This window comes from Aythya marila, assembly GCF_965140915.1.
Source record: "Aythya marila genome assembly, chromosome: Z".
Lineage (NCBI taxonomy): Eukaryota > Metazoa > Chordata > Aves > Anseriformes > Anatidae > Aythya > Aythya marila.
Genome location: NC_139080.1, coordinates 9,152,280 through 9,179,419, shown reverse-complemented (window position 1 = coordinate 9,179,419; position 27,140 = coordinate 9,152,280). Strand labels below are relative to the sequence as shown.

The 27,140-nt window shown below is 50.2% G+C and overlaps 2 protein-coding genes across 3 annotated transcripts in view; one reads left to right on the top strand and one right to left on the bottom strand.

Annotated features, from left to right (window-relative positions):
- FAM219A (family with sequence similarity 219 member A) overlaps positions 1 to 27,140 on the top strand; it is a 267,457-nt gene that overhangs the window by 35,281 nt on the left and 205,036 nt on the right. The gene's annotated exons all lie outside the window — the stretch shown is intronic.
- DNAI1 (dynein axonemal intermediate chain 1) overlaps positions 1 to 27,140 on the bottom strand; it is a gene marked incomplete at its 5' end in the record, with an annotated part of 130,170 nt that overhangs the window by 6,769 nt on the left and 96,261 nt on the right. The window contains one exon of the mRNA XM_082782808.1: positions 18,987 to 19,172. Coding sequence (XP_082638934.1) covers positions 18,987 to 19,172 — 186 coding nt within the window. The remainder of the gene's footprint in view (positions 1 to 18,986; positions 19,173 to 27,140) is intronic.

Sequence of the window (27,140 nt, the reverse complement as noted above, 5' to 3'; positions counted from 1 at the left end):
TTTGCTATAAATAGAAGTGAAAATAAATGTCTTCACTCCCAGATGCCGGATATTTAATAACATTAAATGCCAATGACATGGAAGATGTATTACAATTGATACCGTCGCACCGAAAGAGCTGGGTTTGCAGTATGCCAGGCCACAGTGCTCCCTCCTCTCTCCTGCTCTCCATGACTGCACTTGAACTCGGGGATGCTCCAGAAATAGCACCAGATATTTCAACTGCGTGAACAATTGTGTCAGCCCAACAACACGTCCTCGTGTGTAGGTTTCAGTTAAATCACAGCATCGCTGGAGCAGGGCTGGGAGAAGCCCTCCAGCGCCCACCAGTCCGCCCCGGTCCGTGGCTGCCTTTAAATTGCTCCTGACAGACGCCTGCCCAGCGCTCGACCCGTTCCTCGGGGTACAGGCACAATGTGCCCCGAGTGCTGTGCTTTCACGCTCTGCTCCCATCACCTGCGTGCCCATTTCTTTTGAAAACCTCCAGGGATGGTGCTGCCAGCCCATCCCCTGGTGATGGCTATCAGCACGTCTCTTTCACGCCTGTAAATCCCTTTCCATCAGCCTTTTGCTGCCTCCCTCGTCCCGCCAGCCCAGCACCTCTTTGGGGTGCATGCCTCCCTGCTCCCCCAGCTTCCAGCCTCTTGCTGGCCACCCTGCCCTTGCTGCTCGCCTGCTCACCAGGTCTTTCAGGCACAGTGCCCCAAACTGGAGCTGACGAAGGATCAGCTCACGTGTCCTGCTTGCCCCTCTCTTGCCCGTGCTCTCCCGTACGTCACCTTTGCTACGGCAAGGCACTGCTGGCAGGTGTCTGGGGTCTTTTCCTGCAAATATCCCTGCTCAATTATTCTTGTTTCCTTCCCCTCCCCTGGTATTTTGCCTCCATCCTCACTGAAGTGTATCCTGTTTATTTCAGACCATGTCTCCCATTTGTCACAAATTAAAAGACCTGCACAGATTTTCCTTGCCTGCTGCAGAGGAAACAGCCCGGCAAATTACAGATGCTACACAAACACTCACAGGTCCAAAAACAAGCGACATGCTTACTCTGCACAATGTGGAAGGTCAGGCAAAGTCTCTTTCTGAGACTGAGTTACCCCACAGCATGCAAATCAGGGCTTAGAAGTGATCAGTGAGAAGCTGGACACAGGATGAGCATGGGAAGCACCATGGTTAAAGCTGTTTCTCTTCCCCGGGACCTGGCCCTGTTACAGCAGCTGAGAAATCCCTTCCTGCCCCAAGACAGACGAGGCTCAGCTGTAACACACCACAGTGTCCTGCAAGTTCCTGGTTAGGAGCTTTGCTGGTGTTGATCTCCTGCAGATCAGCTCTGCACGGTGCTGCGTGGTGGAGGATGCTCCTCGCTGCCCGCTGCCACGCATGCAGCAGCAGTGGTGTTGGGGCTGTGTTACCCCCGTCACCCCCTCCCCGTTTGCAGTCACACTGACCCAGTGGCACTCAGCTGCCCGTAAGGGTCTGAGGAGGAGCTGTGCAAAGAAGAGGATTCACCTCAGGCTGTTTGCAAATGTGGGGCCCGGGGCGCTCATATCAGCCAGAAGCAGACAGGATGAAACAAGGCAGGAGAAAGCCAGTGATGTGCCGGTGGGCAGCTCCAGGGGCAGGGGCACCTGTGGAGCACTTCTCCTCCTTCAGGGAGACACCTCTGGAGATGAACAGAGCTGCCCTGAAGAAATCCTCAACCCAACCAACAACTGCTCTGCAGAAAGCATCCCATGGCAGAGCTCAATGTCAGCTTCTGGGTACAGTGATGGGGATGCCGATGGGGCCAGGACTGGAGGTGCTCCCATCCCAGCAGCAGACCCAGATTGCACATGCACCAGAGACCCAGGAGCACAGGGGCTCCTGGATAAGGTCTGCAGGCAAGGATGAGGTGTGCCCTGCCTAAAAAGCAGACCTGGATCCTGTGTTCAGGTCAGCTGCTCAGGCGGGAGGCAGTCATTTTAATGACAATCCCGTCTTAAGCTGCTGAGCTGACTCCAGTCCAAGTCCCTCTACTAAGCTCCTTGACATCCTGCTTAGAAAAGCATTATTAAAATCTAATTGCTCCGTGCATATATTGCTGCCTCAATTATAACTGAAGTAGAAGGAAGATGCAAGCAGTAATCAATCTTGCTGATGCTAATGCATACCCGAGGCAGGAACTGGCCCTGGGAGAAGCCAATTCAACGCCACCTCCTAAAACTAGGGGGGTATTCACAGCAACTGCCCATGCTGCCAACAGCACAGTCAGTGTGCCCACGGGTGATTTCCCTGAACTGCTCTTTGATTTGGGTTGCTGACCAGGATGCTGCACCTGAGTTGATCTTACGTGCTCCCTGGTGTGCCTCTGTTGTACCAAAACACAATTACTTCACTGCTATAGACCACTTCAATCCATCTGCTCAGCGAGCTGCTGAAACCAACGGAGCTTCTTCACAACACAGTATTGTAAAACGAAGGCAGGCTGTGATAAAAATGATGCAGAAGTCATTAGGGACCTTCAGGTGAGCACCTCCCAAGGTAATTCCCCCATTGCTCAGTCTCATGGTCAGCTTATCTCAGGAGGGCTCACTTCTCCCCAGGCCCTCTTGTTTCTGTTCCGAGCTAAGTCCAAGCATGGATCCTCCGCGTATTGTCCTGGCATGAGGAGCTCCCCGAAACCCAGCCATGCTGCAGGTCTGGGAAGAAGCAGTAAAAATTGAACAAGAACCTGGTGATGTTTCAAAACGCCTCCAGATGATCACCAGAATTGTTCTTCTCCATCAGGACACGCATAACTGACCCAGAGGAATAGTGGAAACAATTGCCTGGTAGAAATAAAGTCGTAGCAGCCCCCTGTATCCCACTGCCTCTCCAGCAGAACAGTTAACCATGGGGATCCTGTGTGTAAACGCTGTGAGATGGAGACACCACAAATGCCAAGGGAACACGGTGCCTTCTCCAGGCACTTTGCTGATTGTGCTCATCCCTCTTGATGCCGGGAAGTGCTCGGCATCATTTGAGAGCTGGGTGAAACACAGCCCAGCAGGGGTCGAGCCCATTGCTTCACTGCATGCCCGGCACTGCGCAAATGCCTCTGCACCAAGAACAATCCTGAAAGGAGATGTTTTCACAGCTGGTAACCAAGCGCGGAACAAAAGAAAGACAGAAAGTGGCCATTTGTGCTCAGAAAATTAAATCCAAATTTAATTCCAGTAATTATACCTTCATTAACACCCCATTTGCCATAAAGATGCATAAAATCCCAAAGTGAGTGCTGCAATTGCTCTGAAAGTGAGAAGAAGGTAACTGGGGAAATACTGCCAGCCCTTCCCTAGCCTGTAAAACCCTTAAGAAGCCTGGTTCATTGTGAATGGTTATTGCTTGTAATTTAACTTCCCCAGCAACCGTCTGTAAATGAGCCAGCCAGCCAGAAACCCAGCGAGAGCAGCAGAGAACCCATAACAGAGCTGATTTATTCCAGCCTCCCCTGATTTAGCTATAGACAAATGCAATGCTTCCTGTGTGATCACCTGGGGCTTGGATGCTATTGTGGTGAACACAGCAAGAGCCAAACTCTCACCGCTCTCCCCGCTGAAATCACACCCTGTTGGAGTCCCTGATGAGTTGCAACAGCAGGTCCTGGCCTGGAGGTGTGTGATGTGAGCACAGCCAACGTGTGAAACTGTGCAGGACAGCCCAGGTCTTGATTTCAGTCCAGTGTTTTGAAGTCATGCAGGAATCTGATCTTCCAAAACCTTTAAATCCAAGTCTTCTAAAACCTTTAAACCCTCTGTGCTTCCAGTCCCTCCCAAGACTGTACATGGACTCTCTGCTAGACCGTCCAGGGTATGAATGGAGAGGTTGAGATGCCAGTGAGGACAACATCCACCCCCAAACCTGCAGGCTGCCCTGAGATATCATCCCAGGCTGAGGGTGAACCCCTGGCAACTGCTTTTTTTGGGGTGATTTTTCAGCCTTTTGCTCCTGGGATGAATAAAACCAGCTGGCTTAGCTCAGCCATGCACTCACCATCTGAAGAAAGGCAAGTACACAAGCACATAGGAAGGCTCCCTCAGGAGAGACACGTCAAGCCCACGAAGGCTGCAGGGTCTGAGGGTGCTAATCACACTCAACCCCTGTGTAATGCTATGGCGTAAGAGAAGCTGTCAGCCTGGTAAGAAGTCTAAAGGTTCAGTACATCGTGTCATACAATGGATAAAGCTTTGGTGGATTTTCTCCAGAAGGCTGCAGCACAGGCAGGCAGAATGTGCTAATTAAGAAACACCAGGTGAGTGCTAATGACAGAAGCTTCAGGAGGTGGGAGGAAGCGAAGAGGCTGAACCTTTCTCACCTCCTGTCCCCGGTGCTATGTGTTGCCACATAACTCAGTCACTGGAAAAAAAGGAAAGGAGCTTCCCGAGGAGGAAAGAAGTAAGACAAGGAGATGATGGCTGTGCTGTCTTCTGCTCTCTGGCCCTGATGATGAGAAACAGATTGTAAAAACCTTCCTTTTCTGCTAATGGATGGGAGAGTCCCAGTTTCACCTAAGGGAAGAGAGGCAGAAGGTAGCTCACCCTGAAATGAGATGTCAATAAACCAGATCCCAGCAGAGACTACCAAGATGGCTAGGGGCTGGAGCACCTGAGAAGGCACTGAGGGAGCTGGGCTTGCTCAGCCTGGAGAAGAGATGGCTTTGGGGTAAACAAGAGCCCACTAGAACCCAGGAGAAGGATATCAAGAAGACAGAGCCAAAGTCTTTACAGCAGTGCACAGCAGGAGAATGAGACATAACAGCTATCAGCTGGAAGAGGGAAGGCTCCAGCTTAACATAAGGATGTTTTCCTCCACAGTCAAACAGTTGAACAGGTTGTGGAGCACCCAGCCTTGGAGGTTTTCAGGACTAGAATAAGCCCTGAGCAACCTTGTCTGATCTTAGAGCTGAGCTGGGCTTGGACTAGAGCCCTCCAGCATCCCTTCCAGCCTGAATGCATCTGTGGCTCTGTGAACCCAGGATGCTCTTCATTGCCAAGTATATATTGAATCGATATATTGAATAGATATATATACACCTTACTGCTGACAGCCTTTCTAAGCAAATGTTCTCTTATCCATATATTGTACATAGTGCCAGGACTGGTGTGATCCAGTCCTCAGTGAGGCAATTCCCAGCCCCTGGCACACTGTACGAGGGGACAAGATCCCCAGCTCTCTCCTCCCAGGGTGTGCAAAGGCTGTAGGCAGCTGTACAGACCAGTTGTCTGTGTTAGAGGGGAAAAGCGAGGAAAGAGATCTTCCAAAGATGATTGGGAAGCAGTGGAGAAAACCCACGGGAAGCTGGAGCCTGAGGCAGATGGCAAAAGGACACGGGAGAAAGCTGGGTTAAGAGTCTTTGAGGATGACACCCCAGGGATGAGAAGGTGAGGACAGTTTCCCTGTGCTTACTGACAAGTGGGAAACCTCCAGCCTGAAATAAATTAAGACGGGAGCTTATGTGATCCCCAGACATGTGGGGCAAATATATCTCTCCCCACCAGGCTTATTTCCATGGCAGACAAGGGATAACATTGATTTAATGTGTCTCGCCCTTGACAGACCCATGCTTGCTGTTAGGGTAACACCTTGTTATCTCCGAGTGCTTACAGTTTGATTTTTTGACACGAGCTAGTAAATAAGCCACCATCAAGAGAACTGAAGAGTTCAGGAGTCCATAAATCTCTTCATATAGAGCTACCTGGGCTGCTCCAAGCTGTGAATTCCCCTTTATAAAAGCTGTGAATCTCTCCCTGCAATGCTGCCCATCAGTCTCACATCATTTCAATAGGACCAAAGGCAGAAATAGATTTAACAGGTTTTAAGGAACGATCCACACAGCCTCAGTCAGTAAGTTTATCACACCAATGACTCCTCTTGGAGCTAAAATACATCTTCTAGCACAAGACAAGGGGTTTTGACTTGAAGGAGTTTGAGGGATGCAGATAAGCCAGTGCCCACTCTAAGTGTGTACGCCCTGGTCATTGTTTGAATCTGTTTAGCTGCAGTCAGCTGCGAAATCCCATTACACTGCTTTCTGCTAATGTGAAGAGCCTTCCACTGCTGGGAACCCCTTCCACTTGCAGGTGCTTTTAAGCTGAGATCAAGTTATTGCTTAACTTATTTGTGAAGCCCTGGGGAGATCCTTGAAATTATGTTTTCCAGACCTTAGATCAACCTTGTTGGTCCTTCCAGACTTAGTTTGCATCTTTCATCACCTGCACTGAAGTGTCAATCCCTCAGTGTGCACTGCATCCAGCCATGGGTTTACTGCTGCTGCTCCCAAACATGGGGCCCTGCTCTGAATTACCCCAACGAGATTGTGTTTGGCTCTGTGTTTCAGTGTCACACTGGGAGTTCATGCTTACCTCTGTGACTTTTAAGCCTCTTTCAGCCTCTCCAGTTCCAGGACACAACCCTGGAGCCGTGAGGGCGATTTGCATGGGATTTACATCCCAGCCACACCACCCTGCTGCTGTGCTCTGGTGCTGTGCCTCATCAGAGGCTGTGCTCTGACAGGTGTTGTTAAAATAACACCCTGGTACCTGTTCATCTGGCACCAGCACTATTTACTCATCAGCAAGACTCACGTCTGACACTGACAATGCTATCAACAGGAGCTATCAACAAAAATACCACGCTGTTTATCGCTAAAAGATAGTCCATCTCAGGCCTGCACCTGACAGGCCGTTCTTTTTAGGCTATAAATAACGTCTTGCAGCAGTTTTGTCACCCACTTAAATGGTATTTGCCAAGCAAGGCTGGGAGCCCACCAAGTGAGCAGCTGGTACACGGGGAATGTGGTGATGTTTACGAGGCCTCGTGTTGTTAGACAAGCAACTCTTTCTCAAGAAGCAGACACTGCTCAGATGCAACATTTAGCTTTTCTCTAATTCCCTCAGCCACACCTCATCTGTCTGGCACTTCTGTAGTGCCTTTCAGCCCAGGCTGCCTGAGGATTTTACTTACTCTGGGGTCTAGCAGATCTTTTATTTACTCGCAGGGAGGAGCAGGGACAAGCTAGAGTGGGTGGCTTCACTGCAGCCTGCAGAAAGCAAAAGCTGTCACTGCAAAGCCCGTGGGGACACAGGGCTGGACCTTCTCCATTGAACCCCTGCCAGTGAATCCAACCTGGGTAAAGGGCAGGGATGGAGAGGAGAAAACAACAGCTTCTCTCTTGGGAAACCTCTGCTCTGCCCATGACCTTAAATGTTGCAACTATTTCAGAGACACATGAACCAAAGCTGGAGCTCTCTCCGACAACCCCTCTCCCTTCCCTCCTTTGCAGGCAGGCGATGATGGCATCACAGTTTCTTGTTGCTTTTCTAAGAAATCCAGCCCAACCTGCACCATCTCAGCCCTCAGCTCTGCCCTGGGAGCCGGCGTGCTGCCGCATGCTCACAGCATCCTCTGCCTTGCCAAATGCTCCTGCCTCCCTCTCCCGTCTCCATAATGCTTGCAGCTCCCCTCCGGCCACAGGAAAGCCCTTGCTGGCTTGTGTGAGCCTGTCCTCAAGGTCTCCAAGATGCAGATTTGAGCTTCAGGACTCAGCCAACTCCTAGGGAGTTACAGCTCAGACTAACCTTGCCTTAAAATGAAGATCTGGCTGGCTGCAGAAGATTCTCTCTGACACCAGCCTCTGAAAAACCACACCTGGCAGCACATCCATGGCTATGAGCAGGGTGCAAACACCGTGAACAACCAAATTTCCCTACATAGGCAAGGGGCAGTGGGATGGAGTTTCCCCTACCTGACAGACCCCTCTACAAGGCTGTGTCCCTGACAGCCACCCCAGGATCCCCACCCTAAGGAACTTCTCTATAGAGCACAGCTTTTCCCCTCGAACAAGCAGTTGTAATTGAAACCCAGTCCAAAAGCCTTTTGCTCCCTGGCTCTGCTCGATTATGAACTCTAACTGTGAAGCAAACCCCAGTGCTTTTTTTTTTTTTTTTTTTTTTTTTTTTGATGATGACTTGAAAGGCACTAAATTAGTAATTTCCTGCACTCCCACTAGCTGCCCTGTGGTTTGCCCAAGCCAGATAAAGTGCGAGCCTTTGAGGTCCTTTCCCTGGCTTAGCAGGTTCCTTCAGCACAGATCAAAGCTGGGGACCTAATCCTGGAGGGGGGTGAGCATCCTCCAGTCTCATGGCTGTATTTCGGGTCATTCTGGTTTCGGTGCCTGACTTTTGACACCAAGGCAATATAAGAAGCAGAGACCAAGCAGTGCTCATCATACCCATGCTCCTGGGCAGACACGCTTCCCCTTTCCTGCAGCCCCCAGTCCTCAGGATATTGCAGCAATACCAGCAACAGGTACAGGCTTCAGCTCCAGCTGAACAAGGCACGAGTTAGTGTGCTCAGCCCAGGCTGGCAGGCTGAGGAAATGCCTTTTATTAACTCAACTAATATCTAGCTGGAAAATAAAAGACAAGCTTTAGGGCATGTGCACTTGTCTTTTCTTCCCAGGTATATCTGTGTGTCTAATAAAGGGTGTTATCTCTGCCCACAGGCTTTCGCTTGCTTATGGTGTTAGACCATCGTGGCTACAAAAGCCCCAGCCCCTTGGGAAGGCGGCTCTCCTTTAAGGGTTTAATCTGAAGCATTTGTCTTGGGGAATACCAGGGGATGACAGGGATTGAAAAGCTGAAAAAGGCAAATGCTGTAATTGTCCTAAAAAAAGGAGAACCACAAACCCGCCAGCTTAACCTCACTTCTCAGAAGACAAGTGGAACAAGCCAACAACCTGTTGTAAGTGCCTGCAAGGAGCTGCATCACAGCTAACACGGATTTGTACCAAATAAGTCATACTGAACCAATCTGATTTCTTTTTGCAACAACATAATAGGCCTTGTGGACAGGAAGGACACAGACGCCATTTATCTCGACTTCAGGAAGGCTTTGCTACTGCCTACTTTGACATTCTGATCTGCAAGTGAGACAAAAGACCGAGATAAAATGGGTGAAGGCTGGCAAGACCCAGCTGAATAGCTGTACCCAGAGCTGCCAGCACAGAGGGATGTGTCGTGTGCTCCTTGGTCTGCAGGGGATCTGGTCAGCATTTCTGCGAGAGCTCAGGCACTGGGACAGACGGGAAGGCTGCAGGTGTCCAGGAAGGCAGGGCTGGAACTTGAAATGACCTTGATAGACTGGAGATGTGGCCTGGAAAACCTGCAGGTGATTTAACAGGGACAAATGCAAGATACTACACATGAGCAGGAACAAGTCCCTGCACAAATACAGGATGGTGGGGAAGGAGTGTCCTACTGATAGGGCTGGGGGGAGAGAGACAACCACCCAGATGGGATCCAGCACTCCTGTGCTGCTGTGAAACACTCGGAGCTGTCCCACCACAGAGCAATGGGAGCATCGTGGCCAGGAACGTGAGATGATCCTTGTGTGCTGGGAAGGGCAGCGTGAGAACAGGACCCATGGGATACCACGCAGCAAGGACACAGCTCTTGGAACATAGTCCGGGGGGCTAAAACAAAAATCCTTGGGGACTTCAGCCCAAGGGGATGGAGATGAGGACCAGCACACTGCCCAGGTAGGACAGGTCTCTGTGCTGACCAGGACCCCGTGGGGGTGAGGAGCTCAGGCTCTCCCTACATCAGCAGCAGTGGGATCAGAAGCAGGAGGTGGGAGTAGGAGACAACAGGGGAAGTTTGCCCTAAGACAGCCCCGCACAGTTGGCACATGGCATCCCACGAACAGTGGATGAATGTGAGGGTAACATCTCCCCTCGGGGAGAGCCTTGGAGCTGCTGTGACTGCAGCTCCCACAGCCAGCAGGGCTGCAAGGCAGCCCCTCTTCTTGGCTTTGCAAAGCTCTTCTCTTCCTTTTCTCCACGAGATAAAAATAATCCTTTTGCGTCAGTTCCATCACCGTGAGCAGTGAGACATTTTATTCATCTGCGATTTCTTCTCTTCTCTCATTTAAACAATTCCCCATTGAGCCCATCAAATTAATTTGAGCAAGGGCCATTATTTGGCCTGCCTGGCGGCGCAGGTGTCTCCTTTTCTTTTCTTTCACAGGGAGCTGGTAGATGGCATGAGCACGTGCTGGGGAGAGGCTTGGCAGGGGCTGGGAGGAGAGCTGGCTGATAAACTCAGTGCTATGGTTGTTATCGGGGTCCCAGAGGTTCAGCATGGCACAGAGGTCTGTAAATCTTCAGGAAACATGCAAATAAAATCCACAAGCAAGGGGCATCTTAGAGCCATGCATTTGGGGTGTTTTACAGCCGTACAGTCACACTCACCCAGGAGAGAGCTGCCCTCTGTGTCTCTGCTGGCAGCTTCAGCTCTTTTCAACCCAGGCAGGCTGCTTGAGGAAGAGCGTGGTGGGCTCTGGCAGCAGCTTGAGAGGAGTTACAGGGATTCGCCAGGCTGGTCCTTGTAGCCACATCCCTTCCCACTCCAGGTCGAGTCAAATTTCCTGCCTTTGTCACTGCAGCAGATGCCACGGGGCTGGCTCTGCAGGGAAGGACGCTGTCCCAGGGGGCCCAGACGATGCCCAGGGACAAGGTATGCAATATCACAAGCAATGAAAAGCTGAAGAGCTTGGAGAAGAGTAAAAGCCCTCTCTCTCTCTGAGCTTTGCACTTGCCTTGGGCATTGCTGTGGAGCAAAGAAAAAACAGGACTGGGCCAGGCCTTGCAAATAAAGGCCAGTGTCCCATTTGCTGTCCCTGCTGAGTGCATCCTCAGGTGCTCAGGACACCACACAGCCATAAGCTAGAAAGAATGAGTTACATTTTTCCACCTAAGCTGCATGACCAATACAAACAGGCCAAATCAACCCCTGTGGAGATACAGAGCCAACAGGGAGCTGCTCACCTGCATCTCAGGATTATTTATGCTTTGCTGGCTGGAACACCCACGGGATGCCAGCTCCTCCCTGCCTGTCCCTTCACCTAACTGTCCTGTGATGGACATCACAGGGAGGCACGACACATCCCCAGCTGCTAGGCCCTGCTGGAACAGGGGTTCTCCATCAGCACACCCCAACACCAGCTCCTCTTCCGAGGTATGAGTGTGTCAGACATGTCCCAGATGCACTCAGCAGGAGGGATGCACGGAGAAGAGAGGCTGCAGGGAGGCAGATCCATGGTGATTGTGGATACCTCCTGCTCAGACAGGCTGGCTCCTGGGGAGATGAGTGTCCCCATCCCTCTTCAAAATGGAGAGGAGACACATCTCATCCTAGGAGACAGAAAGGCCAAGTCCAGGACCAGGTCTCCCAGGCCTTTGCACCACATCCTCATGAAAAGCCATAGCTTTGCCCTTCAAATGCACCCTGCAGCTCAGGGGCTGAGCTCACAAGCTTTCCTCCTCCACATCCCTGCGGCACAGCCAGCGCTCAGAAATTGCTCTGGAGAAAGAGCAAGTCACCCTCAGACGACCTGCAGGACAAGCGTCCCCGCTGCTCCTGTCAGCAGGCAGCTGTAATCAGTCACTGCAGGGGACCGAGCACCAAAAGCCTCAGCAGGAGAGGCTGCAGGCTGGCTGGCCTGCTCTCAGACCCAGCTATGACTGGGAGAATCAGAGCATCCCCAAAAACCTCCCTCGCTGGCACTGCCAAGGGCACGCTTTGAGAGCAGCGCGTTCCCACAGGGCTCCAGCTGGCGTGAGCTCGCCCGGCCTTTGTTCAGGGGCTGTCATTCACATAAAGAAGTGGTGATTTCTAAGGATCCCCCGATTTTCTGGAGAGGATTTAAATCATGTGCACAGAAAGGAATCCGCAGAGGAGAGCTAAAGAAAGAAACGTGGAGGAAAGGCGAGCCAAGCAGCCTGAGGGGCTGCCATAGCACTGTGCTGTGCCCACTCCTCGGTGCCAAACAGCTTTCTGCAAGGTGTGGGAGAAAGCAGAGGCTCTGAGGAGCTGTGGAAGCTGAGCAGGCACATTCAGGCAATCACAGATCTCCCCAAAAATCCCTTTGAAGATGTCAATCAGGGCTCCTCGTTCTCTTGTCTCAGGCATTTCCCAGGGCAGGGAGCGATGTGCTCCTTGGGCTGTGGAGGAGCAAAGCCCAGACTGCAAGGGGGTGGTGGGCACCGAAGTACAGACATAATCTGTCCAGGAGGGAGAGGATGGAAAGCCTTCACACAAAGCCGTTCTTCTAGCAGCATAACTCTGCCACCACAGAAAAATGCAAGGGAAGGAGTAAAATAAGGCACCACCGAAACCATTTTACTTGGCCAAATTCAGATTTCAGTTATATCCAGAAAATAGCAAACGCAGAGGAAAGATACCAGATTTATTTCAGGAGAGGAACGTTTAGTTCAGTGACTTGATTGTTATTGATCACAAAAAAAAAATCCCCCAAGCTCTTTCCCCAGCCTCTCTCCAAACACCTGGCATTGCAATAAGAAGCAGCCTTACACCACTTTCAAACACGGGCAACCTTTTTGTTATACAGATCTTCAAAGGAGGAACTAGTAAGTCAAAGCCAGTCCCAGCCAATGTGCAGTATCCCCCAGGCAGCACTTCAGCATCTCACAGGATGAGACTTGCACTTTAGAAATAATTCAGAAGTACTATTGAATTTTCTTAAAACGGGACATTTTCTTGCTCCAATTGCCAGTGTTTCCATTTCACATACTAAACACGCTTCATCCTGAGCACTGAGAATTGACTTCAGCTTAAAATAACCTGTAAATACGCTGATGTCTCTCCTCTCTCCCCCAGCTGCCAAAGAGGGAGGTCACAGAAAGTGACATTACACAACAAAATTAAGGTTGGAGATGCATGGCCATGAGCAGCAAAAAGAAGAAGACCCCCATCTCTTTGACCTTGGGGTTCAGCAATCCTGCTGCTACACAGAGCTCTTGCCTCCTTTCACATACTTTGATGTGAGCCAAGAGTTATTTCACTGAAAATAAAGAAAAATGGTTTAACAACAGAAGATTCAAGCCCCTTAGGTCCACTCTGCTGGCTTGTTTGGGCTAGCTCTCCAGGCAGTGCTGGTGTCTGAGGTTGTGATGTGTCTGTCCAAGATCCAGAACTCTTTTTACCTGTGATGTAACACTCCCAGACAGCTGGATTTGTGCCACACAGCCACTCTCCTGTGCGAAGTGGATATGTGCAGGGTCTCCAGACAGATATATATCCAAAGGCTTTTGATCCTGTGGGCTTCGAGTTGTGAGTCACAGGTTTGTGTAGCAAAATGGCCACAGGACACAAACGGCGTTGCTCACGCTGTGAGAAGTTGCACACAAGCAGTGTGCAAGACTCTTGCTGACCTCAGAGTGTGCTGGGGCCAGCATGCATTACCCAGGGGGACTGCCACAGCTTTCTTATGGAGAGCCCTGACCCCCCCCCAGGGACAGTGTAGCTCGTGGCCACAGCACCCCAGTCCCTCACAGCCTGCAGGGTGCCAGAGGCCTGGGGCATCCCTGTAGCACCCTGGGAGACTGAGCCCCCAGAAGATGAGGGTTTTACAGGAGCAAGCTGCAGACTCAAAGCAGACTGGTACCTACTCAATCGGTGAGATGCTGTGCCTTGTTGCCAAAACCATCTGTCCTTAAATGACCCATGCAGGTGACACGGAAAGCTGTGAAAGGGCAGAAGTAGGGTTTTGCAAGTCCCTGGATCCACCTTGCAGTGCTCAGCTCTTCCCCTAGCAGTACAGAGAGCAGCTATCAGCAACTAGCCTAAATAACAGAGGAAGAACTGAAAGGAAATCAAAAAGCATTTACAGACCTCAGAGGAAGCAAAGCCATCAAGCTGCAGGTCAGTTTTTTATGAGATGCAAGCTTATTTGTGTGTGCCCCCATATCAGGGGGCCAAACTGCACAGCAGTGCTCGGTGCTGGATTCCTCCAGCACTGCTTGAGCTCTGTGCTCTTGGGCTACTGCACAATTAGCCAGCCCTGAAGAGACACGAGGAACTCCTGCTGTCACTCAGGCTGCACAGAGGCGGCTGCATGAATGCCAGTGACAGAGGAGCATTTGCATGAGAACGGCAGGACGGGGAATAACACCACTAGAAGAACAAGACTCTTGAACCATTTGGAAAGGGGAGGTGAGCACTCTTCTTTCAGACAGAATGACAGCGCTTCAGAGCTGCTGAAGGAAAAACTCTGGGGACAAAGTGTACTTTCCCTAGTGCTAAACCTAGTGCTAAGCCAGTCCAGGACTGATGTGACCTTGGAGGGTGCACCTAATCTATTACTCGCTCCTGTAAATACAGGCAGTCCCACAGGGTTGCACATCCCGGGACAGAAGGGAGGGAGTTTGTGTTCCTCTCCCTGTGCCGACCAGTTCACCCCCCAACAGCTACTGGGACCCCAGCAGATAGCGGTGGAGGCAGTGTTGGTAGGGATGGGCTGAAGAAGAGATTTCAGACACTCTCCTCGTGGATATTGGCTGGTGTGACAAGGCGCATGGCACACGCACGTGGGCAGGAAGGCTCAGTCTGCCCTGCTCCCCTGCAGCCCTGCTCCCTGCCCACCCACCCACACTGCCCAGACCCCATCAGCCAGCATCTGCGGTCTGGGAGCAACATGATCGTCCCTGAGGGACAGAGACAGAGGTGTGGAAACCAGCAGCAGGAACAGAGACTTAGATAATCATCCTAGATAATCCAAGATAAATATCCAAGATGAGCATCGGACCAAGAGGCTGGCTGCCTCCCTAGCCACAAGCCTGGGTACTGTCCAAGAAATTTTCCTCAGCCTCAGCAAATGCTGCATTTGAACCTTTCCTTGACCTGCCTTCTTGTCTTCTCCCACTCTGCTGTGCTCTCCCAACATTTCTAAAATCACTTTACATTTTTTTGATTCTCTCCTCTTCGCCTTTGGCCTTGATGGGTTGTGCCTGGCTATTTTAGCAGTGGTTTTTTTTTTTTTTTTTTTTTTTTTTAAAAAAAAAAAAAAAAAACACAAACCAAGGCCCACGAGCAACTACATTCTTCTGACTGTGATGACAAAATGCTTTAATTTCTTTTCGGGAACGAAACCCGAAAGGCTTACTAATTAAACAGCTCTGCCCCAAACCGATTCTTCTTCCAGCAATGCTTCCCTCGGGTGAACTCAACCACCAAGGTTGTTACAAATTAGGAACAATATTTTATTAGTTAAACAATTCTTGCCTAATGACTGCTGCAATATTTAAGGAGCACTTGGAGTCCAGAAGTGGCCTGGATGACAGCAGAGAGCCACTTGTTCTTAGTGCTGCTTCTTAAAATACTGCAAGAATTCCTGCTCCACCCCTGAGCTCTCAACAGAAGGATCCAAAACAGCTTCACCAGGACTCTCCACGACGCAGAATATCTGTTGTCATGAGCCTTCTGCCCAAGCAGGGGGGGTGCCTGAGGAGATGTGTGTTCAGCATGCCAAGTGTGGGACTGTGCTGGTGGCAGCTTGATTGCAAACCCACCTCCAGCAAGCTCTGCTCTGCTTTGTGGCTCCTCGTCCCACAAGGCTTGGGTTCAAGCCTCTTTGACCCCAAACTCCAGGCTCTTGGAGCTGGTGCTTAGCAGTTGTGTAGTGCATTCCCAGAGGACTCCCCAGAGCCTCACACTATCTAGGGACAAGAGCAACAGGCACAGAAAGCCTTTGCCGGGCTCACACCCCATGGAAATACAGCTCTCTGCCTCAAGGCACTGAGAAGTCCTCGTCCCCAGAGACCTCACTCAGCCTGTGGGGCTAGGGAAGGCTCCTGTCCCCAAACCACCAGGGTGAGGATGCCAGGACACTTGCTCTGCTCGGCACAAGCAGACTCCTTACCCAGCGTGTGCACAGATGTGCCCCCAGCACAAGTGCCTGTCCCCAGCTTCCTCTCAGCATCACGGGCGCCTGTCCCTGTGTGCCACTGAATGATCCAGGAGGCCAAAACTCACAGGGAGTTGCAGGCATTTTTTGAAGCCACTGCTCTCTGTCTTGGTGAAAAGTCACTTCTGAAAATGCTACCTGAGTGCTCTCAAAGAGTTCCCCTGTTGGTTTATTTCTGCCAAGTGCTCATAAACAGGGCTGTGATACCGCTGCTGACAGCGAAACTTGGACTGTTAAATAACAGTCCTTAAAGATTCCAAAGTGTTTTACAAACATGAACTAATTAAGCTGCAGATCAGCCCTGAGAATTATTTTCATAGGTTTTGAACCTCCCCTTACATCTCAAGGACATGAACAGAGGAATGAACCAAGGTCTGATGAGAACCCCGGAGTGCTGATCCTCCCGATTCCCACTAATCCACCCCACCAGCTTTAACTAACAGGCAAACCAGAATAAATTCAGAGCTGCTGAAATCCCACTGGGATGAAATTAGCTCAGTCTCCCTCTGTGAGCCCTATCCTGGAAGCCCAGCAGCAGCCAAGGAATCTGCAGAACATGGAGCAGACAGCACCACGTCTATTTTTAGGGGAAGAAAGAGGATTGGGAATGACATGTGGCTATTAAGAGCTCTCTCTAGAAAGGGTGATTAGTCTGCTAGTCATACCTGTCAAAAGCAGCTGTCCCAGCTGTGTGGGAAGCTGGCAGAGAAGCTTCATAGGCAAACCCCTGTGACACTGGTGTGAAACAGAGAGGCTGTGGGACCTGGATGATCCCATGGCTGCCCTGTCCCATTGGCACGCCGAGCTCTGCCAGGCCTCAGCAAGGCCTCCCATCTCTGCAGGAGCTGATGGAAACAAGACTGGGCAGCTGAGCTAGCAGATGCTTTGTTTGATGCAAAGGTCACAGCTTCCAGAAGCACCATTCATGGCTTCTCCTCCTGGATTTCAGGCAGGTTTCCCCTCAAGGCTCTGCAGGGATCAAGTGCTGGAGAGGCCAGATGAGGGTACCCGGGTATTGGCCCAGACACACACTGTTTTCTCTATGTGCAAGGAGACAACCAGGATGCAAGGACCCTCTGCACTTTTAAAAACATACGGATATTCTGCTCCTGTTAACTCGGCCCTGGGGACTCGCAGGAAAGAGGGAGAAGTTAAGACATTTTACAGAGGAAAGCGGACTGCACAGGGTAAGGGCTTAAAGAGCGCGCTGATTTGATCTTCAAAGGATCTGGGATCAATACTCTGAAAGTGCATCTGGATCCCCACAGCGAGATGATACTTGTGCAAGTACAGCTGGAGGTGTGCAGCTAAGGACATGGAGGTTGGCGCTGGCACAGCGAGGAGGTGGACAGGAGGGTGCAGCGGATGGTGCTGCCTGTTCTGACAGGGCCTGACCCCCCTCTTTTAAAGCACCCTCTGACAGCTGCTGAGCAGCTGCAGGGCCCTGGTCACCATCATTTGGCGTGGCAGATGCCACGTTGGCCACAAAGATGGGCCCAGCTCACAGCACAGAAAACTGATGAACTGGCTGGAAGAAGAGCTGGCTGTATCCTGAGGAGCTGCACACACCGCCTGAACATCCCTTCTCTTTCTCCACATGTGGAGGAAACATTTAATTCAGGGTTTAGTGTCCCTGCAAGCCTAACCAAGCAAGTGGAAGACAGATAGCTTAATAACATCAGAGCAGCAGAGTCCATTTCCATCCCATTTATACATTGCCTGGGATATGGTACCTATTGCTTTAGGGTCAGCAGCAGGTGATTGTGCCGCTCCTGAACTCAGCTTAAACTGCTTTGTCAAGAACATGCAATTTCCCTTCCAGAAAGTTTGCAAAGGGGAAGAATCTTAAGAGACAGCAGCATTTGCACCTGTGTGGAGGGCTGCTGCTGGCCACCAGGAGTGGAGGGAGACATCCAAATTCATCCTGAGCCATGGCAGAACATTGCTGGGTGCTGCACACCCCACAGCTGTGTGTGTGTAGGAGAGCACACAGACACATTTCTGTGTGCGACCTGTCTCCACCGGTGAACCCTTGTGAAACCAGGACCAGTGACAGGACTTGTAAATCAACTAGGAAACTTGTCCTGAGTCAGGCTGAAAGCAGCCCTGACACCTCAGTTGTGGTTTTGATGGAAATCTAAAAGCATGAATATTATGAGACACTATCCTCCACAGCTTCTGCACCCCCTAACACATGGCTTTGTTTTCTGTGCTCTCTCAACACAGGAAGATTTGCACTTCCAGTGGTGTCCATCTGAAGGGATGTTTTTAAAATCAGTCAGAACACTCTGGACTGACACCAGGGTGATTAGTTTCCTGCCAAAGACCTTGCTTAATGCAGTAGGCTGGTAGAGTATATAAAACCTTTGGGGATATATAAATAAAAAATGATCACCATGAGATATTGCTTTCTGGGTTCAATTCTAAAATGCCTGAAACTGAAAAAGCTCCATTAAACAAGGGACAACTGGTTGTGAGAATTACTTGGGCCCAGAAATGATGCAGTGTTTACAACAATACAGGTCCTGTCTGGATGAAGCCCATAAAGTCTAATAAAGGAACCATGTGGGAGAGGTTCAGCATCCTGTAAGACTGGCACTCATGGCTGGGTGGGAAAGGGGGCTTCACCAACTCACAGAGGCATCTGCATCTCATTGCTGTCACTTGAGAAAAGCATCTCAAGTCTCCTTGCTGATTTAAGGTAGTATGTGCTCATTTACAGGACACAGTGACACAATGGTCAGGGCGCAGGCTCTGATGATCCAGAATTACAAGCAGACAGACAGCATTGGCTCTTATGGGAGGACTTGGGAAGGAGTTCAAATCACCTTTACTCAGTTTCAAGGAGTTTTGTGAATAAAACCCAAACTTTAGAAAAGATGTGAGCTTTGGGAAACATATGAACCTCTGCAGAGTTTGTGGGTTTGCCTGGAGCACTGTAAGAAAGCACCTTCTCACCTGCAATAATCCCACAGAGAGCAAACCTCCTTCCCACCGCTCCCTGCTCCTGCCCAGGAGCTAACTGAGCCTTCTTAGTCTGATGGGAACAGAGGCAGGGATCTGACATCCCAGACATCCTGCTCAAAAGGCTTGGGGTCTTAAACACCTTGTGAGAGCAGCTTTACCAACCTCCTTGCACAGAGGAGAGGGGACAGTGTAGAGGCATGAAGAAACCTGATGAAGTTTGGTGCATCAGTGGTCCTTACCTTGGGCATCTTGCGCAGATTGGGAGAGAGCTTCAAGCAGGTGATGTGGCCTCTCTCATCTCCGATGATGACAACAGGGTACACGGGGTTAAACTGGATATGGGTTATTTTATTTTTCTTCTTGGCCACCACTATCTGGGTGCATAGAGCTTCGTACTTATTAATGCTCAGATCAAACACATGGGCCTGGAAAACAAAAAGGCAAAGAACACAAAGGGGTTAATCAGGTAAGAACATCCCTCAGCAGAACGATGCCTGGAGAAATCACAGAGAGAAAAGGTCCCAAGCAAAGGCAGCTTCAGCACACAATTACCATCCGCCTTCAGAGGCTTTGTCCTCTTTTAAATAAGTGATGTGCAGAAGCTGCCTGCTGCTTTTGAGGGACTGTCCCCCTCCTGCAGGGACTCACGGAGTGAGGAGCAGTTCCCTGATGTGGGTGAAAGCTCTTCCCAAGACTGTTGCAAAGCTCCAGCTGATGTGGACTGGAGAAGGCTCAGAGCTGGCATTGCTAATCCCACAGGTCTTAATCCCCCTCCCCAGTGTTGCTAGTAATGAGACAAGCAGGTGTTAAAACACAGTCTAACACAGATTGATGCACTGAGTGGGAAACGCTGTCAGAAGTACCGATTACCCTTTATTGCAGAGCTTTCTAACATCTCCAGCTTAATAATAACATTAAAGGATCAAATCAGCAATTAATAGGGAAATTATGGGAACATGGACAGTACAATTAGGGATGTACCCTGTAGTAAAGCAAGGGAAGTACAGGCAAACGCACAGCACAGACCAGTTTGGTGCTGTCAGTCCTCTCTGGTCCAGGTGCTGCGGATGCTGTGCCAAAACAGACTTTTTTTTACTGACAGGTAAATGTTGGCCAAGCAGGAGAGGCAAGGATGGAGGGGGGCAGACCCAAAGCCTTGCTCAAGTCAGATTCCCAGTGGCACAGACCTCAGACCTACGGCACTAATCATCAGTGACACGGACCTGCCACATGGCTAACTACATGGTAATGCGCGTTGCACCGCGACTCCAGTGGGAAGAGTGGAAGTCACTCCAGAGAATGTGTTAACCTAACATTGTCTCCCAGTAATTGCAATTAGCTCCTGTCATCGCTACAGCCTGCAAAGGCTAATAAAACACGACGTTCCTCTCTTCCCTGGTGCTGAAGTGAGCACTCTACAGCATGCTGGACTCCCGCCTTGAATCCATCATGCACACCTTCAGCTTTGCGTTTCTTTTCCCATTTTTGTCTTCAGAAAAGCTAAAGAAGGGATTATTTTATGCTAACAAGTACAATAGGAATATGGGGGAAATAAGGACTGAATTACTTTCGTATCTCTTGCCAGCTGTATCTTGTTTACCAGCACTTAGGAGCCAGATGAGATGTATTATTTCAATGTTGTGGCCATGCCCACAATTTGAATCTAGAAATTATCTGAAATCTGACAGCAGCACACTATAAAAGCTTATTCCAAAGAGCGTGAAAGGTTCTGTATCAAATCACTACATGTGCTTTCTCATCACACACCAAGGCGGTGAATTTATCTGAATCCGTGTACTGCAAAGAGCTGGGCAAGCTGCAAGAGCACAGGTACCGGGCAGTCTCACATGTTGCTGTGTCTTCATAGCCATTTGTGATATACTTGGGCTGGGCTGTGGAATCAAGCAAAGGTTTTTCAGGTGCAGGAAACAAGATGAGGAAAAGTCCCTTCATGCTGGAGTAAAATAAGACTTTTCCAGACATGGAGGAGCTTGGGAAGTGGAGAGCGTTCTCAGACGTGTTTTAGAGAAATCTACAACAGTTTGTAATTCCAGAAGGGAACCCAGAGCATCAGCCACAGATAAGGATCTGCAGTTTGGAGAGCCCTTCCCTGTGCCCTGTCATCAAAAGAATAGCTGGAAAAAAGATGTCAGACTGATCCGCTCAAAATACCAGATGCCAGAGCTAAATTCTGAACCTCAACCTGAAACTCGAGGTCCCACACTCCAGCCAAAGTAATCTCAATTTCCTTCCTCTAGACATAAAGAAGGGTTTCTGTTCTGCCTTGTATTTATGCCTGCTGTCTTACTGTCTCCGAAAAGGAACAAGCTCTCTTTTAAGCACATCAGTCCCCCATGACCCACACTTACTGAAGGCTTAATTGCTTGCCTTCACAGAACACATCTTTATTAATTTAAGGACGTGATTCACCTCTCCCCACAATGGCACAAGCTCAATGCTAAGTAACCTGAAAGCCCAGGAAACACCCCTTGCTTGAGTAGCATCGATTAATCCAGAAAAACAAAGGCAGCATGGAGCCAGCGGCTGGGTTTTGTTTCAGCAGCGAGGTCTGCACTGCTGCTTTACAAGGCTGTCGGTGTCTCACACCTGCACACCACAGCCAGCACTGCAGCGTAGCAGAGATGGCATTGTCTGAAGGCTCAGCTGGGGGGTGCTGAGCAATGCAAATTACTCGGGGCGAGGCTGTTTTTCAAAAATGCCACCGACAGCCCAGACAAGCAGAATGCCTGGGACAAGAACTCGAAACCATCAGCAGTGTGGAGAAGGTCAAAAGCAAACAAGTTTATGAATGTTCCTACTATAAAGCTCCTCTTTTATGAGCTTCTAAACAAATAGGCTTGTTTTCTTTTGCCAAGGGATTCATGGAAAAGAACAATTTATTCCAGTTCTCCAGCTGGAAACAACAGCCTCATATCAGCTGGCAGGCGCTCCAGATGGAGGGGTGGGCCATGGGCGTTAGGAAGGACTTCAGAGGCTTTGATTTAGAGCTTACAGGCACTCTCAGAGGAGGGAAAAATGGGGTCAGACCAACACTGTGCCTTGGGAGCATCCTAGAACAGGCACGGGGCTTTGCACAAGACTTAAAGCAGCCTCACGGTGCTGCAAAGGGCTGACTGGCACCGTCTGCAGATCTGCCTGGGGTCTGGGGCAGGACTTTCTGCCCTCAGAACAGGAGACTGAAATCCTGCAGCTCTCCTTGAGGGCCCTAGGCCCAGAAGCTGCCCAGCTGGCTCAGGTCGTGGGATTAAGGAATATGGATCAGGCTCCAGCTGGATTTCCCATCTCAGAGGTTCACCAGCAGCACACAGCTTCTCTCCATCCCAACACTCCAGTGGCCTTTGTCCCCCCAGACTACAGATCACCACTTACAGCAAAGACAGCCCGCAGGGCTCACAGGACGATCCCTCCCTGGGTACCTGACCCCAAAAAGTGCCACCTGGCCCTGAGCATGACTCCAGCATCATCTCATCCATGGGGATGAGAGCAGCCACCCAGATGCCACCAGGCAGCTGGTGCCAATTGGCTTTTCTGATGAGGGCTGATGTTTGTGTAATTTCCACATGTGGCAGACAAGTGTATTTACATAATCACTTACACACAGCGTGTCGCATCATCGTGGACTCCTACAGCTCGCAGGGCAGATGCTTCTACCCATCTGGCCCCCCGTTCGTCGCTCAGTACCACGGCATCACCCAGGCTTGTATCTCCAGCAGCGCAGGAAGGCAGCGATGCTTAACAGCATGCGACACTTCACAGTTCAACGAGTCCATGGGAAACACAGCAATTTGCTCATGGTCCCAGAAGCAGAACGTGTAACTTTGATGGGAAGACAGCACATAACAACATGCCAGTGCAGTGCCCTGTGCTGGGACAGCAGCTTGGGTTTTAATGGTCCCGATAACTGTGTAGGAACAAAAAGCACCCCAAAAACGTATCCGTGTTAGTGATTACAAACCAGCGATGGGCTCCCTGCACTTATCCAGGAACAGCTTAGAAAATCCAGCATGGAGGTTTCAAACCCCTGATTTGCAGCCTTTGAAAAGTGTTTCCTCTGTGGAGCATGTCCCCAGAGGCAGCTGGAGCCTCCTGACAATAAAGTTGCTTTTCTCTGACACCTTCTGCAGATCCTGCAGAAGCAAGCCAGCGACCCTCAGGGTCTGCAGACCACGGCTGACACCTTCATTCGTTCTGCTAGGCATTGAAATAGCGGGAAAGGGCTTTTCAGGCAACAACCACCGAAGGGAACCTGGAGTCTCATCCCCAAAGTGCCAGACAGTCTGATGCCAGGCAGATGTTCAAAGCAAACTTCTCCTTGAAGGAAAGACAGTAACTCTGATAAGCCAGTAGCCCCCAAAGGTGAGCACTGAAGTTAAGCAGATGCCCAGTTATCTGTGAGATGGGATCAGGTGGATCCAGCAGCCTCTGTCAGATGCTTTTTATTCAATGAGAACATTTTTAAATTACCATCAGGGTAACAACAGAGCCTCCATGGTACTGGAGATAATGGCTGTAACTGCTGTGCTACAGTTGCAGAAAATATTTGACACAAATGAGCAGCTTTGATGCCCGACTCTCAAACAGCTGGAGGAGAAATTCATCTCAGCTGCATCCAGAGTCATGCAAATACATCCCACCTCCAGAGACTCCCCAGTGAGGCTCCTCATGGCCACTCTGTAAGCTTGGCACAGTGCAAATCCAATGCTATTAATGTATCTCCAGCATTAAACTGTGTTCAGTGTTTTGAACACTTCACTTCTCCCCGCCTGCTCTGCGAGCTGCATTTTCAGCCTGAAAGCCATCCCAAGCTCTTGTCTGCCCAGCAGCTGCCAGCAGCTCCAAGGAGACCTGGAGACCTCTGTCCTTGTGCTCTGCTGTCCCCCCTGTCCTGCAGCACAGCAGCAGGGAAGGAAATGTCAGCGGACCCAGGGGAGAGCTGCGCCCTCCAAGCAGCACCACACAAAAGCAACCAAGCTCTCTGCCAGCAGAAGAAACAAGCTGACATTTGTGGACCGTGAGGATGAGAACCCAAGAGCTACCTGGACCCAATCTGCTTCTACTGCATGCCTCGAACACAAGCTGGGTCTGCCATGGATGCAGCCTTTGCTGTCCTTTCCTCCTGGGTTTACAAGCCTTCATCCCCCAGCACTGGTCTGGACAATGCCCCCATGCTCAAAAACAACCTGGCAGCAACCAGAACCAAGGCTGGGGGAAATACATGGATGTGTGCAAGAGCAAAGCAGATGTACCTGGTAACTTGGCAACAAAGAATAAAATCAGTGCAAGAGCAAAAGGTGAGGGGTGATTTAATATCGTGCTGCCCTTTACCAGCTGACATCTCCTTCTTTGCTTGGCTTTCGCTGTCTGTGTGATGGATTCCCCTCATTTTCTTGACTGAATCATGATACCTCATCCATTAGCAAACTCCGCAGATGATTTGTTTCAAATTCTCAAATAGTACATATATTTAACAAGTTCTCAGGTCACCCCCAACCCTTGTCTAGCACCGGTGCATCCTGAAGGCACCGGGCAGGCAGGGCAGCCCCAGCTTGCATCGAGGCCAAGCTGCCATGTGCTGGAGGACTTACTTCATGCCATTGCTACAGTCCCACTGCAGCCAGGTCAGTCTGGGGAGCAGCTCCACTCCAGTTAATTTTCTTTAAGAGGACATCTTTAAGTCACATGTGCAATTTGAATGGGCTGTAAGACATCCAATGCATGGGGCAGGCAAGGGCTCTGGAGGAGGAAAGGGGACCTGGCTCAGAAAACCTTCATTGCCTCCCTGTTTCTGCAAGGACGATGCAGGAATGATGATCCTCTGCTGCCTGACACCAGCACCAGGCAGACCTACAGACACATGGGTGCTTACTGCATTTTCATGCTAGTGGAATAGGATTCACCCCAACTGTTACAGGCATGTTCAGAGGTAGCTTTGAGCTCAGGAGGGTGAGCAGGAATCCAGAAAAGCCACGGTTTGAGCTCAGCCAGGTGGCTGCATGCCCTGGGGTGCATGCAGGAGAGGACCAAGAGCATCCCTCAGCCCTGCAGCATCTCTGCCCTGCAGCACCTCTGCCTGCTGCTCCGAAGTGTGCAACACAGCAGGGAAGAGAGGAGCTGTGCCACCTGGCTTAACGTGGGGATGGAGGGGAGGGCTTCACTGCAGGGCTGCATCTCTCTGCTCTTCCTCGTTCACCAAGAACTGGGTCGCTCACAATTTGACATGGTAGGAAAACAGCCTCAGCCTCAGCTGATTTGACTCTGCTCCCACAAGTCAGTAAGAAACCGAAGCCTCAGCATGCAGAAGAGCTGTTATTCATTCAGACAGGCTGAGGACCATTTAACCTCCACAGAAAACCCTGTCACATTGTTTTACAAGGAAGTGCTTGTTTATCTGAGCTAATTTTCCTGTCAGTCACCACTTCCTGCCAACCAGCTCTGCTCCGGCAGTCTCAGTGATTAGGGTAATCTTCTTCATGTCTTGGTCCTGCACACTCCTGGAAGCTGTTATCTGGTGCTAAATGGCTGATACATGCTACCCCAGAGCCGGCTGCACTTCAGTTTGGTGTAATATGATTTTCTTGTGTTGCCCATGACTCTTTTATTTTTTTTTTCTCTTTAACATTAATAGCATGCTTTGGAATGAATCACAAACTCAGCTAATGTTTCTCACACCTCCTCACAAAGCCTCCTTTTGCTTTTCAGTTTTATACCAAATTTAATTTGTTACTTTTCACATCACTTCTGAAAGGTGAAAGCCAAACAGAGAAACTAATCTGCACTGAACTCGTGCGATGCTAGGCTGACAAGAGCAGCCAGCACTTCTGCACCATGCTGCAATCCCTTCTGTAACACCAGGGATGACCCCTCCTTAAAGACCAGCACCCAAAGCCCAGCCTGAGCCCTGCTCGTGTTTATGGGGTGACTGCCCCCGCATCTGCCAGGATTTGACTCGGAAGCACAGCAGTGAGAGCACAGCAGTGCGGTCAGCCCCGGCCCCTGCCTGCCTCACGGTCCTGCTGCTTCCCCAGTGAGTGCTCATTTCCCACTGCACATTTGGTTTGTGTTTTTATCGAATTTCATCTCATTGATTGCAAATTGCTGCTGAGGTTGTCGAGCTCATTTACAGTTCCAGTTCTGGCACCAAAGCACTTATAAGTCCTCCCCACTTAGTCCCACCACAATTACTGCTGAGTTTCAGCGCCAGCCCTGTCCCTGAAGCATCCTTAGCAGTGCTGCACACCACTGAGAACGATTTCCATTATGCCACTTCCACCTTCTCACCTGCCTTGTAGTTTCCTTACAGGCTTGTGCCAGCAGCGTTCCTGAAGTCACCCTGTACAGATGAATTACGTCTCCTTCCTCTGATCTACCAGGCCTGTTACTTCCCAAAACTGTATTAGATCAGCTTTATGTGATATGGCATTACTAAAGCCTTACTAGACTGCCTGTTCTTTGATCTGACAGTGCTTATGAATAGATCATTCAATTACTTGTCCCAGAGTCTTTCTGGATAGCACATTTAGGCTGCCTACTCTCTCCTGCCTTATTGTGATCTTGAGACTGGGCACAAAGTCTTTCCTTCTGTCCCCTGGCACTTCCCTACTGTACCAGCCCAAATCAAATACCTGAACGGTGAAGAACTGCAAGGCTGTTTCAACCAGCTCCTGGGACAAATCTGCCAGGGTTCTGTTACACGAACACATCCCAGTTGTGCCAGTCCCCTGGCTCTCTTCCTACCATTGCCAACAGCCCAGCCCCTGGTGTCAGGCTGGAACTACCTCCTCTTCATCTGGCATCAGGCTCCATCTCTTCCCATGGTGGCAGGGTCCTGGCTATGCCCCGTGTCAATGCTGGATGCTAGGATCCATGCAAAGGCAGGCAGAGGCACAAGCAGGGGCAGCACAGAGTCTGAAGGGGGAATCAGTCACATCTCTCTGCCACTTGCAGTCCTGCAGCAAGCCAGCAAAGCTATTCATAAGGCAGGTATTGAACTGTCAGGGTTTGGAGACTGGCATTTAAGAAGCACCAGCACAGATTTCAGGTTGTTATAAAATGCCAAGCAATAAACATCAAGGTTCAGGAGCTGCTGTCTCTGTATGGGAGGAAGGAGCAGACAACTGGGGGGCTCTCAGTGGCCCTAATGCCAGTCACCCCCACTTGCAAATTCAAACCTAAATGAGGGGCCATTCCCAGTGACAGCTAATATGAGCTGCAAAGAGCAGAAAAGCATCTAGGAGCTGTTTGCTACATTCTTCCAGATATTCCTGATGGGCTCAGGGCTCCCAGTAGGTTTTTACACAAAGTCAAACAGGTTAATCAAAGAAATCTTTGGAGATGCTGCCCAAGCCATTTGTTCACACACGTTTGTTCACACA